This window comes from Plenodomus lingam, assembly GCF_022343315.1.
Source record: "Plenodomus lingam strain CAN1 chromosome Unknown contig_13, whole genome shotgun sequence".
In the NCBI taxonomy this organism is placed as follows: domain Eukaryota; kingdom Fungi; phylum Ascomycota; class Dothideomycetes; order Pleosporales; family Leptosphaeriaceae; genus Plenodomus; species Plenodomus lingam.
The window spans coordinates 34,999-47,928 of NW_027093931.1; the positions used below are offsets into that span (position 1 = coordinate 34,999).

The 12,930-nt window shown below is 44.1% G+C and overlaps 4 protein-coding genes across 4 annotated transcripts; 2 read left to right on the forward strand and 2 right to left on the reverse strand.

Moving 5' to 3' along the window:
• Window positions 1-173: 173 nt before the first annotated feature.
• Window positions 174-3,409, forward strand: IAQ61_001589 (uncharacterized protein). Its single transcript, XM_066095157.1, has 4 exons — window positions 174-307; window positions 361-616; window positions 665-2,470; window positions 2,534-3,409. Exons 1-4 carry the CDS (start codon window positions 252-254, stop codon window positions 2,786-2,788), a joined length of 2,373 nt encoding a protein of 790 aa, XP_065954641.1. The 5' UTR covers window positions 174-251; the 3' UTR covers window positions 2,789-3,409.
• Window positions 3,410-7,975: 4,566 nt separating this feature from the next.
• IAQ61_001590 (uncharacterized protein) lies at window positions 7,976-8,449 on the reverse strand (the record flags this gene model as incomplete). Its single annotated transcript, XM_066095158.1, has 2 exons — window positions 7,976-8,107; window positions 8,318-8,449. The coding sequence occupies 2 exons, from the start codon at window positions 8,447-8,449 to the stop codon at window positions 7,976-7,978; spliced, it is 264 nt and encodes an 87-aa protein (XP_065954642.1).
• Window positions 8,450-9,737: 1,288 nt separating this feature from the next.
• IAQ61_001591 (uncharacterized protein) lies at window positions 9,738-10,184 on the reverse strand (the record flags this gene model as incomplete). Its single annotated transcript, XM_003833447.1, has 1 exon — window positions 9,738-10,184. One exon carries the CDS (start codon window positions 10,182-10,184, stop codon window positions 9,738-9,740), a length of 447 nt encoding a protein of 148 aa, XP_003833495.1.
• Window positions 10,185-10,545: 361 nt separating this feature from the next.
• Window positions 10,546-12,123, forward strand: IAQ61_001592 (uncharacterized protein; the record flags this gene model as incomplete). The annotated part of the gene is made up of 5 exons (XM_003833449.2): window positions 10,546-10,634; window positions 10,808-10,931; window positions 11,235-11,630; window positions 11,722-11,886; window positions 11,959-12,123. Coding segments are annotated over 5 exons (939 nt in total), but the record flags the coding sequence as incomplete, so codon positions are not given.
• Window positions 12,124-12,930: the final 807 nt, after the last annotated feature.

Here is a 12,930-nt window from a genome sequence, read left to right on the forward strand (position 1 = left end):
ATGGCCTCAGCCACAAAATGCCCCCCACACCTCACTGTCTGGCGGTGGCGGTGGCGGTGGCGTGAGTGGCGGTGCGCGTGGGGTTAGCGTCTGGCCTTTGCTTGGCACCGGCACCGGGTAGCTGTCCCAAGCTAGCTTCAGGGTCTAACTGTCTTGAGTGTTGATCGTAAACACGACAAGACCAGAACCACATCTACAACCACAACCACACCCACAACCACCACCACGGCTGCCACACATCGCCGCTCACTATGCCGCGCATATCTAGATACAACACAGCGGCCACACCGCAAAAGGCGCCTGTCAAGTGCGATCCTGTCCGATAACCCCACACAGCGGTGCACGGCTAATGCGAACAAGAGTACCCTTGAACGATGACCGACAAGAAAAGGCTGAACGCCGCCATGCCCTCCATGAACAACAGCGAAACTCCCTGCGTTCGTCCGGCACGCCTGGTCGCAGACGCATCTCCCTCGCCGCCGGCCAGAACAGCCCGCACACTCCGTCGCAGGATGTCGACATGCCCGATGTTGCCGGCACGGCCGTGACGCCCATGAAGCGAGTAATGCCACTGCTGGCCAACTTTGAGGAATGGATGAAGATGGCAACAGACAATGTGGGCCACCCTTTTCCGCTTGTCACAATCGACTTTTAACAGCTACAGAAAATAAACGCAAACAACTCGTGGAACTTTGCCCTGATCGACTACTTTCATGAAATGTCTTTGCTCAAGGAAGGCGACGGCGTCAACTTCCAAAAGGCCAGCTGCACATTGGACGGATGCGTCAAGATCTACACAAGTCGAGTCGACAGTGTCGCGACAGATACCGGCAAGCTGCTCAGTGGTTTGGCAGAGAATGCAAATAAGAAGCGGCGAGGGGAGGGCGACGACGAAGAAGAGGAGGGCGAGGATGAGGAGGGCGAAGGCGAGGATGGTCAGAAGAAGCGCAGGAAGAAAAAGGCCTTGTCGGAAGCGACGCTTGCCTCATCCTTTTCCCAGCTACAGAACAAGAAGATGGAACTCGAGTTTTCTGTAGACCCTCTGTTCAAGAAGGCTTCCGCCGACTTCGACGAAGGAGGTGCCAAGGGGCTACTGTTGAATCATTTGGCCATTGACGGTCACGGAAGAATTGTTTTTGACAGCAGCGATGATGCAAACGACGCTACACCAGAAGACTCGCGCGCCACGCCAGTACCGGAAGACGCTCTAGATCGTACACGAGAAGACTCGCCAGATGTGAGAGTGTTAGAGCACATTGACATTGACATTTCCGGGCTCGCAGCAAAGTACTTCCCCGATCTAAACACACTGGACGAGCAAGACATTTGTCCGTCCATGAAGACGTTCGATCTTAGCGACGTTGATGGAACAGCCGACATCCCATTTCTGAAAGCCCCAGAAGATTGGCGGAACGAAGAGAGCAATGATGCAAATGAGCAGGCTGGCAACCGGTCAGGAATGTACCTCGATGACGACAACCCGATGGGTTTCAATGACGATGATGATGACGTACACATGGGTGGACTCGACTTGCAGGTTGAGGCGGGCTTTGGTGAAGGTGGAGAAGTCTGGGCACGAGAAGCAATGCGCGATCCCCAGGCTCGTGTGCACGTCATGGGCCACGGAAATGATGGTGATGGAGAAGAAGCTGAAGGAGCTGAAGGAGGCGTAGCAGCCGACGGAGCTCAATATGGTATCTCGTTGATGCATGGTCGTGATCAGGAGCAGGAGAATATCCTCAGCTACTTCGATCAAGCGTTACGAAAGAATTGGGCTGGGCCTGAGCATTGGCGCATTCGAAGAGTCAAGGAAGCTGGAAAAGCTGCGCCTGTCACAAAGAGGAAAGAGAAGGAGCCATTCGAGATTGACTTTGCTGGTCCCATGTCTCAAGCCATGGCCGATGCGCTCTACACACCGGCAACTTCAAAATCCATGATTTCACTACCCAAAGCACAGTGGAAGTCAAAGACTATGAATCTGCTTCCCGACGACAAACACTTCAATTCGAAGCAACTCCTCCGACTGTTCCTTAAACCCAAAGCACGCATGGGTTCAAGACGACAAGGACGTGCAACACAACAACAAGCACCCGATCAGCCTCCAATCGGTGAAGTTGACGAAGCCTATTGGGCCCGCCAGGGTGATGCACAAGAAGAGAACCCAGCACAGGGTCATTACGACGCAGATTTTTACGAGGACAATGATCTTCCAATGCCCGGCCCCATGGATGACGACGACGACTTCGCAGATGCGCGAGACCACTTTTCACCGCCGCCAGAAGGTGCAGCAGGAGCAATGCAGTCCCTCGATGGCGCACTACCGAGCTCGCAGCAGGATGCATATGGTGCTCAGCTCGTCCCAACAGGCAGGAACTTCAGACCGCAATACGTGCAGTATGCGCGCGTGGCGAAGAAGGTCGATGTCAAACGATTAAAAGATGAGCTTTGGAAAGGAATTGGATTCGAAGACGTAAGTCCAGCGGAAGAAGCCTTCAACATGCAAACAATACAACTAACACTGCCAACTCACCAGACACCCAAACCACCGCAGCCAGACGACCAGCCGTCCAAGGAAGTCGACGGTACACTCACCTTCACAGATGTAGTCAATAGCCTGCAGACTGTGTACCCAAAGCAAGCCATGGCAGACATCTCGACGAGTTATTGCTTCATTTGTTTGCTGCATCTTGCGAATGAAAAGGGACTTGTGATTGATAATCAAGAGAACTTTGAGAACCTGACAATCCGAAGGGATTTTACGGCCGATCTGAGTGTTGGGGGGGAGTAGTGGTGGTGGTGGCATGTGGTAGTGGCAGTACATGGAGTATTACTTTTGATGAGCGTGGCGCGGCCGATGTGACGTGATGATGTAGGCGTAGCGTACGACTCTGAATCTGTGCCCAATGTAAACTGGTCGCATCCCACAAAGAGTTGATACTCGATTCGCATATTACATGTTATAGTACGTGTGATTAGAACGACAAGATGCCATTAAGTCCATAGTTTGCGCGGTGCTTATTTCAAGGCGCCGCCCGCCGTCCCCTCCCCTCCTTGGACTTCTATTACCCACCATGAGGAATTGGAGACAGACTATCTATTTAGCTAAAAGCCATACCCTAAGAAAAGACAGCTATACGGTTGTTGCATGTTTTCTTTGCCGTAGAAAGGAAGACAGTTGAGTCATGACGGAGTATTTAGAATTCGTCTTAAGATGACAAGGGTACGAGGTATAATTGTGACGATCAAGTGATGAGATGAGGATGCAGCTTACCATATTGCCTTTTAGGTCTTGCACCTAAAGTATGCAAGTTATTCTTCACATCTGTAAGAGCCACTATACTCACTTCTTTCTATTCCCTTGCAAACAGAGTTGAACCCAAAATGCTTAAATTTAGCATCTATGAATTCCATCATTTATATATATTATACTCCGGTCGTTGGCGTTTGTACTACTTCTTCACCCACGACGTCAATACAATGTATTACTACTCCTGAATTTACTGAGCTTCGTCTTTTGCCACATCCTCGCCTCACGCATAGCCAGTAGAACGAAGAATTCGACTCGGGGATATCATCTTACAAAACCAGCCTTGGAATCTGGTAACCTCGAGTGTAGTCCGTCTTTTCTGTGCAAGAAGAGATGATTATCTTGAGGTCTGATTTGTTCCTATGGGAGAAGTTGGCAGGTAGAAGGCAGAGAGCTGTGCGTAATCAAGGTGTAAGGGAGGGGGGAAATGTGTTCTCTCACCTCGCGTCTCAACTCCTTGAGATTGCTCTGTTAGAGCTTGGAATAGATAGTGAGCATATATTTGGACTTTTGGAAGAAGCTTCATGTATTTTGTAAGTAAATGAAATGTTGGTCCAGCCTTACGGCATGATCGCTTTAGTGACAGCTAGCTAACAATGCAATAAAAACGTCAGGCAAGAGTATATATTCCGACTAAGCCAAAACAACCAAAAGAGTTCATCTAATTATCCTTGATCTATCACTCATGAGTAATACAGTCCACATGCTTAGAAACAGTTATATTACTTACATTACCTGCAGTTTATTTTACAAATATTAGTTTTGGCTAATCAGCCACAGTATAAAATCTTCACAATCTTTTTTATACATAATAGTAGGCACTATTTACATGGCTTCAGTGTTTATAACATAGTTAGGACAAGATAGACATGCTGTTTGAACGATAAGTCCTGGATATTGTGGAAACGGGTGGGTTTGCTCAGGAGAACTGCGCTGCTGCTTTTGATGTCCCTTGTTTGGGAATCACGAGAGAAGGGCAATGTAACCAACTCATTTACAGCTTCCACTCGCTACATCCATGTTGGCATCAGGCACCAGATGATGTACACAATTGCACAAGATTGATGTCTTGTAATGCATACACATCCTGTCCAGTAAATTCCACATAACATGTTCCGGGAAGGTGTCTCGACGCTTCATGGTGCTAGTTTGCACGATCATCACAGTCTACTCGGACTTTGCTATTTTGAAAATCTCTGCCAGAGTTACAGCCAAGTGACAAGCATGATTTGAAGCAGTTCTGTTTAACCGGAGTGCGCCCAAACACAAGGCTCCATCAGGAAACTGGGGCCCTTTTTGGACTCATTCAATCAAGTTGATTAATGCATGTTGGTTTCGAAGATCATCTGCTCAGTGAATTGGTACTTTGTTGCGGTATTGGCTGGAAAGTTGGTGGGTTGCCCAGCAAAACAGGCCAAACGTATCCTGCCAAGGAGTATGCTAGTGCATGTACATATCGAGGTAGATGTATTGTATGCTCGTATCTGCACCCCGCGAGGCGGAACAGAAGTCACGTTAGATGCGGACAACGCTGTAGGAGCTTTGTTAAATATCGCAACTAGACCGATGGCTGTGTTGGCCGTCTGGACATGGCGACACGCACGGAGGTATTGGTAGGTAATCTGAGCAGTCTTGGAGTGGCTGTGTGTTCAAGGCGTTTCGTTTTAGCACTTTAGACAATTTCTTGAATTTACTTTTATTCTTTACCAAAGGTAGATGCAGGAGGTAGCTTTACCGCGCGTTAAGCTAATTTAAGTAACGTGATCCACCACCGAGCGCCCACCCCCACCAAGCGCCCACTAACACCAAAATCCACCACCCACTAAATAAGGATATTGCGCTACCTACAATAGCTATTATTACAAGATTTCTTAGAGTCACGATTATTAGATCTATTAAAGTAGATTAAATATTTTAGATTATATAAGCAGCTTTTTAGGGGGTCTAATTAGGCGCCTATGCTGTAAAGTTGCCTCTACTACTATATCCTCTTCTACTAGCTCCTTATTAACCACCTTAGCTAGTATAATAGTAGGAGGCTTAAGGATTTACCTCTTGCCTATTTAGGATATTTTAATATTATTTTAGAGTTACTTTTCTAGTTACTTAGTAGTTTTCTACTTATTATATATAGTAGCTTTTTAGGTAGCTTTCTCCTTCTACTCCTTCTTAGTAATTACTTAATTTAGGTAATACTCCTCTATAAGTTAAGCTTTAGTAAGCTTCTATTACTTATAAAGCTTAATTACCTTACTTTTTTAGTATTATAGCTCCTATTCTTTAAGGTTCTTTTACTCCTAGAGCTTAAATACTTACTCTACCTTTAATAGTAAAATAAATTAGGCACTACTACTATAATTATTATTAGGGGGTAATAATAGAGGTTTACTACGCTTCCTACGCTTCTTCTTATTAGCTAGGGTAGCCCTTAGGTATTTATTTTTATAGTTAAGTAGAGTATTTCTTACTAATATAGTATAGATTATCTAGCTAAGCTTCTTTAACTATTTATTATAGATATTAATTATAGTATTATAAAGTAACTACTCTATCTTTCTCTAATTACTTGCACTTAATATTAAGGTTATACTATTACTTAAAGAAGGCTAGTTACTATTATTTATAGGTGCTTTAAACCTTAAAAGGATAATATTAGGGTTAAGTAGTAAGATACCTATTACTTTAAAAGCTATTAATATTAGCTTTTCCTTAAAGGTATTACTCTATATAGTATTAAATAACTAGTAGAAATCCCTCTTAGTAATGCTTATAAGCCCTTAGGAGCTATCTAGAAAACTAGATAGTTAAGCTTTATATAAAGCTATAAAGGGAGCAAATACTATAATATTAAGTAGCTAAAGGGTATAAGTGCTATAAGGGGGATATATTATAAGTAGGATCTTATATTTATTATAGTACTTAATAAACTCTATTATTATATAAGATCTATAGCTATTAAGGATAAGAAGCTAGTATAAAGTATAAGCTTTAGCTTTTATCTTATAATTAAATACCTTCTTAAGCTAGGATACCCCTAGGGTGTGGCTTATCTACCTACTTAGTAATCCTATAAAGAAAGCTTAGTATTATAATAGGTTAAAATCTTATAACTAGGTATCCTATAGAGCTCTAGATTAGGACTAATAAATAAGGGTAGAGGTAAGAGTAGTACTATTAGCGCATATATAAGCTATAGTAGTAATCTACTCCCTATTACTATCCTAGAGTATAGCTCTAATCTTTCTCTACTTATAGGCGCTCTTATTAAATATATATTTAGTTTTTAATAGTACTTTAATAAGAAAACCCTTCTTATCTATATTATAGATATACTAACTCTTAATATTATATTACTCTATTTTTTAGTACAAAAGCTTAAAGTATAAGCTATACTTAAAGGTAGAATTAGCTTTAAAGTAGTTATAATTAAGCCTAGTAGCCTATTAGAAGATAAGATTAATATTATAGTAGTTAATAAAGCGCTATACCTAATTTTTACCTACTAGATTCCTTATTATTTTAGTTGCAAAATTTTAAATAATAGTCTATATAGGGGGTAATCCTTACCTATAAAGCTCTTTAATATACTTTATAAGCTTACTTTCTTATATAGTATTAAGTATTTAACTATTTAGTAGAGTAGTAGTATACGCCTACTAAATTTTCTAGTAGTGTCTAGATAAGGTTAACTATAAGTAACTATACTTTTCTACTATTTCTAAGTATATAAAATCTTCTCTAAGAGTTAAGGATTTAATTGCTATAAGCGTGTTATTAATAGGTGCTATAGTTGTTAAGAAATTTAGTGTTGAAAATTTAGTGATTTTAGTGTTGGTGGGCGCTCGGTGGGGGTGGGCGCTCGGTGGTGGATCACGTTAATTGATCGACTTTATGTCTTGTCTAGCGCTTTAAGCGCCTCGCCTACCGGAAGGCACGGTAAGGGTACCAGCGGAGACAGACTTGGATACTTGAGTATTTAACTCATGGCTATACGATCACAGCGTTTCTCTTAATTCCTCACTTAGTTAGATGCACAAACTAACTCTATCGCGATAATCTAACTCAATTAATGGATTAACTCTGAGTATCATCTGGCGCTTCAGGCGCCCCGTTTACGGTACTTTCGGAGACAGATTTACATGCTTGACTTGACACTCGAAATGCGGCTGTAGTCCTTGGGCACAGTAAAAAACTCTTCCACTTAAAGAACCATACACGCAGTAATTGAACTACATGATATGCTTGGATAAGTGTTATTCCGAAGGACCGCAGTCACGTGCATTGTGCGCCGCAGACTGGATACCGGTTAGAATTAAGAATCCAGATCCGGCCTTTCCACACGTTTGATTCTTTCATGGGCAATATCGTGTCACTTTAGGAAATGTGCTTCGCTCCTATGGCTGCATGAGTAATACGTTAATCTTAGTATGCACTATGTCGAGCATACTACCGGTAGCAAAGGGCCGTTTTGCGATTCCAAACCAATCTCAGGCCTACAAACTGTGGCTCTTTTCCTATTGCACCTCTAGGTCACTCGGGATTGGTTCGAATAGATAGGCCCTTTTCTAATTACTATTATCTAGATTCAATCTTGAAAATATCTGATGCCAAGGACAATGAGGGCCGATGACATGGCCAAGAATTATGCTAGCTACCTTAACAGGCAATTTATGCGGAAATTTTATCCAGTACCGTGAACATGAGCAAACCAATCGGAGGTTTTTTTATGGGTACTTCGCGGATATGGTACACTTGCTTATCAAAAGTTCCTGCATCGGAAACAAATGTACGCGATTGCAGCTGCCGTACCTTTAGGTAGTAATTGGCTGTACCCATCAGGCATTCGAATCATACAACCTAGCGGGTTGTTCTGGACGGCAGCTACCGGTATCGCTTGATTAGTCACAAAAGAACCCACAAAACGGTACAAGCAGTGGTTTTGCAGTCGTGGCAAATATTTCTTACCGGTAGGGAGCGCATTTTCTGCGTAGTAAAAGACGAGTGTCAAACTATTTGGTGAGCAGAGACAATTGTAGGACTTAGACGTACCATACTGTAGGCGGCCATGAAAATGTCCACTTTGTTAAGCGCCACATGTAGGAAATCGTAGTCATCGTGAACCGCATCCTGTATGAGCAACATTTCGGTTAACGGTAGTGAGACGAGGGCGGAGAATAGATGCTCGGAGAGACTTCAGCAGGTTGTTCGGTTCGCTCCGCGTCGGCATAATATCATGAGATGCGGGGAAATCTGGAGTGGACTGAAAGTCTGTCAGCAAATAACGCCATAGGTAATAGCCAGAAATTTTCCAGTTTACAAGGAACCAATGGGACATACCCACACATAATTCTGTCGGCAAATCACCTGGAAAGCGCTACCAGTCTCCCCCCTTGTTTCAAAAGGCGGCACTGTTTATCTGGTAGTCTTTTGTAAGAGAAGAAATTTTGACACTAGGAGTCCGTTAATGGCACGGACTTGTCGTACTTGGGATATTCTCTGCCCAGAAGCTTATTTAATGCCTGTTTACCATTACAGTTTCAGCCGACGGCATACTGTGCGTGTATCACGTATGTATGCCGAGTAACAGGTCCATTTGAAGCCAGATTATATTAGAGCACAACCCGTACATGGTAACTACCTATGCTAATGATAGCATTGCACCTCGCGTTGCCTTCCATTCTACGTAATATCTTTCACATCTTATGTAGCCATAACAATTTACAGATTGTAGGTACGCTGTGATGCATGTCCGGGCAGACCCATCTCATAGCAAGGAAATCTGTGCTCACTTCATTTCAATAGGTAACGTGCTAGCTGATTTGCGTCCAAGAATGCTCTGGTAACTGCACAGTGTTGGATGGCCAAGATCTTGATAACTCGAACGCTGGCCGAAAATAAAAATTATGGTATCTGATTGATGGTGAGAAGATAGAACGCAACATAGAAATTCATTCCAGCTCTACATGCAGTTGTTCAAGCGGTGTTGGCATGACAAAGTATTAGCGTAATTCAATTTCACGTCATTATCAGCTAATTCATTGGGTCTCCACCAGCGCTAGAGATCGTCTCCTGGTTAGTACCGGAGCCTATGTCCGTTAGCTCCCTTCTTATGGCCGCACACGTCAACGTCGTGTGAGCCCATGCTTCCCAGTCACTTCTTAGACCTACGCTAATCAAGAAAAGTTGATGCAAGTACGAAGTACGAGATAAGAACAAGAATATATTGCATAACTATGAGTCAAAATTCTAACTACAATACCAGCACTGATCCTCTTGAGAACTCTGAAAATGTGCAGGCCAAAGGAAGGGAGATAGCTAGCCTCTAACACCCCGAGGAATTTGTTGAAAATTCCATAGTTTCCCATCCTTTCGCTCGGCCTATGCCGAATCTAGCACACCGTCTTAGAATTGCGGCATAATCTGTTAACGCTCAGCTGCCACAACGGACTTTCTTCCCATCCATCAGCCTGAAGGTTTGGTCCCATTCCAACCCGGGAATATCCCAGCTTATTGATCCAGACCCTGGCGGCACTGGAAATAGGTAGGTCCTTCCCCTCCACATCCTCACATTGCATGTGCATGAAGTGGAGGCTGGATTCAATCCTGAGTCTCCAGAGCAAGCGCTGGAGGCATTGTCGAGTGTGATAAATGAGGAACCCAATGGATCTCCAGGTGCGGGTCCGCCGTAGTTGCTGCTTATTGACTTAATGCGTTCCAAGAAGGTGCTGCATAGATTCTTGCATTCATTGCCAGGGCTTTCTTTTGAGCAGAGCGTGCCATCAGAAGTGGCCGTCGTGACGTAGCGGTTGCATCTATTAGAGGCGAAGATGGGAGTGGCGAGGGCAAGTATTGCCACAAGAGTCGTGAAGAGTTGCATAGTTGCTTGAAGAGGTCTGCTTGAGGCAGGCCTTGAACAGGCCTTGGAAGTGAATAGTGATGGTATAGGAGTGTAAGAGAAAGATGGAAACTGTTTGTGGGTTATTCAATGCAGCAGAATTTGGATCTTTATATAGATGAAAATTGAACTGGTCATGATACGAAGGGAGACAAAGAATGAATAATTGGTAGCTAAGCCGAAGGCTATGCATGTAAATTGAAGTTAAGAGTTCCGTACAAATTGCCGAGAAGCTTATGTATCTACGAATCCAGTAGCTTGAATTATAAAGGCCCTTTTTCTAGGACGACGGAACATAGTTGCAAGTCAACCTGTCCGCGCAATCTGCTCGTGAGCCAAGCAGATCGAGCCCTACCATGGACCAATCTTGTACACAACTATGCACTGTGAGGATTTTCGTGGTAAGAGGCCCTCCTTCGGAGAGGGTTTCAAGTAAGTCTTTCGAACAGGTCTTCTGATCCTTGCTATGCTATCAATCGTAGGTTGTGTACGTGGCGATCATGGTACCTGTGCTCGTGATGGTGGGACTAGAGTCAGATAGCCCCTAATCAGCCGTCATGCCTGTATTAGTATGTACCGGCCATCTTAGAAAGTTGCTAAGCTAGAGTATCCACCGACCGATTGGATGTCCAATGCCAACTTGGTGCTTTACACCTCACTCGCATGACTAGCCAACGCTGTACGCTTCCAATGAAGATGAAAGAGGGTTCCGGTCGGCCAGAGGGCGATGTCACACGGCATATGTTCTCGGACTCTTTGACTTGATTTGACTTGAAGAATGTGTGGTCCCAGGAAAAGCTCTCCTTGCGTATCGAGATGGCCTGTGCATAGAGCTTACAATGGCGACGCTGCGCCAATTTAATCCTTCATCCTCTTATACGAGCTGTCTTCGGGCCATTGACATGTCACTAATGTATATTAAAGTCTAAACAGGTCTTGGCTAGCGTATAAAAACCACCTCAATCCATTACTGAGACTCGACAGATTACCTCAATACCTCACTTTTCATTGAATTGGCAGAAAACTACTCAGCTTATTAAAATGATCTCTCTCAAGTCTGCTCTCGTTGCCTTTACACTTGGCTGCTCTAGTATCGCCACAGCCTCAACACTCCACCCCGGCTTCGAGGATGACATCGCTCTACTTCTCGCAGATGCAGATGGCCGAACAAAGCATTGGCAAATTGTCAAGCCGTTTCTAGATACAGCATTTCCTGGTATCACTTGCAACGTGCAGGGCAATAACTCGTTAACGCAGGGCTCGACAAGTCCTATGGCTGAAATGATTGAAAGCTCCTTGATGGAATACCAGCCTTCTGTTAGCTGCACAGGGGAACTGGACGAGCATGCTTTTGCTGCTGTCTTTGATCAATTCCCGCACGTAACACCCCAGCTGGACTTCCAAGGACTGCAAAAAAGGCAAGCGGATGTAAGTCCTAGACATGTGCATTTCGAAATGGTTGGCCCAAAATGCAGGGTCGGGTTGCTTCGCCTACATTACGATACTGATCAAGAAACAGTGCCCTAAGGGTAATGCCCCTGTAAAGCCGCTAGGGCGTCGTGGGGGAACAGTGAGGGATGTCGAAGCGGAGACCCAAGCTCAGGCTGCCGCTGCGAGAGCAGAGACCGAGCAAGGATATCTTCGATGTGAGGGCGCAAGTCGTCCAGCCAACTGTAGAGCTTGCGTAAGTTGAGACCCCAAGGGACCGCCTTACAATGACCCTGTACTCGGAAACTGTTAGCTTACATGCAAATAGTGGTCTGGTGCGATAGCAGCATATGTTTTTGAAATCGGAGGTTGTGCTGCTGTTGCGTATAAGAACCATGAGGCGCCACGAGGTCAAATTGACCCAGCGGCATGGCTTGGCTTCATTTGTTGCGTGGGGGTCGGCTTGGGGGGATGGTTGGTGGCCACCTCTGGTTGTATCGGCAGATAACAAGTAGGATCTTGACAAAGTGGGGATTCATCTAGGACAAGCACTACAGTTCATAACTAGTTTACTTAAGCTATATTTATCCTAAGTAGACTGCAAAGTAGTTTAAGTATAAGAAGTAAACGTACATAAAATTTATATTAGATGATACTCTACCTTAGTAAACTACATTTGTTTCTGCTTCTCTTCTTACTAACTATTTTAATATTTTAACTCCTTATTTCCCTAATCTTCTCTACCACCTCTATGTTGCTGTGTCATGAATGCCTGGATCACGTGTGACTGGGCTTAGCCTCTTGGCGGTGCTTGCCCATAGATAGCTCCCATCCTCCTAGACTAGGACAATATGATCACATTACACACTGCATTTGGGCCCTCCTTATCGGCGGATATTGCATATGTGAGGATCTGAGTGGCTACAATATAAAGCAGCTAGTGTTAGAATACAAAGGTTAGTTTTTAAGGATAAGTAAGAGATACATAAGAGAGTTAGATAATTAAGTATATTACAATACTTATTATTCAAGTTAAACATAATCTACTATAAGTATATCTTGCTATTCTTGTATACTACTATAATAGACTTAATAGAAGCTATCACGTCTAGCAATAGCTAGCACGCGTGTCTAGCAATAGACACGGTAGAATCTATTAGCGCTATCAGTCACGTTATTCACCCAACCCGTGGAGTCACTTGGCTGTGGCAGCGTCCTGGTGTCCATTCACGATCTGTGGCTCTTCCAGTCCCTTAAGGGATCATAACACTATACTACCTGTATAGTAGAATACTAACTA

Bases quoted from the DNA above. Each gene is read 5' to 3' on its own strand.
- IAQ61_001589 (XM_066095157.1), top strand. From the start codon at position 252: ATGCCGCGCATATCTAGATACAACACAGCGGCCACACCGCAAAAGGCG. The intron at 617-664 runs GTGGGCCACCCT...TAACAGCTACAG, and splicing joins TGAAGATGGCAACAGACAAT to AAAATAAACGCAAACAACTC. The intron at 2,471-2,533 runs GTAAGTCCAGCG...CCAACTCACCAG, and splicing joins AAGGAATTGGATTCGAAGAC to ACACCCAAACCACCGCAGCC.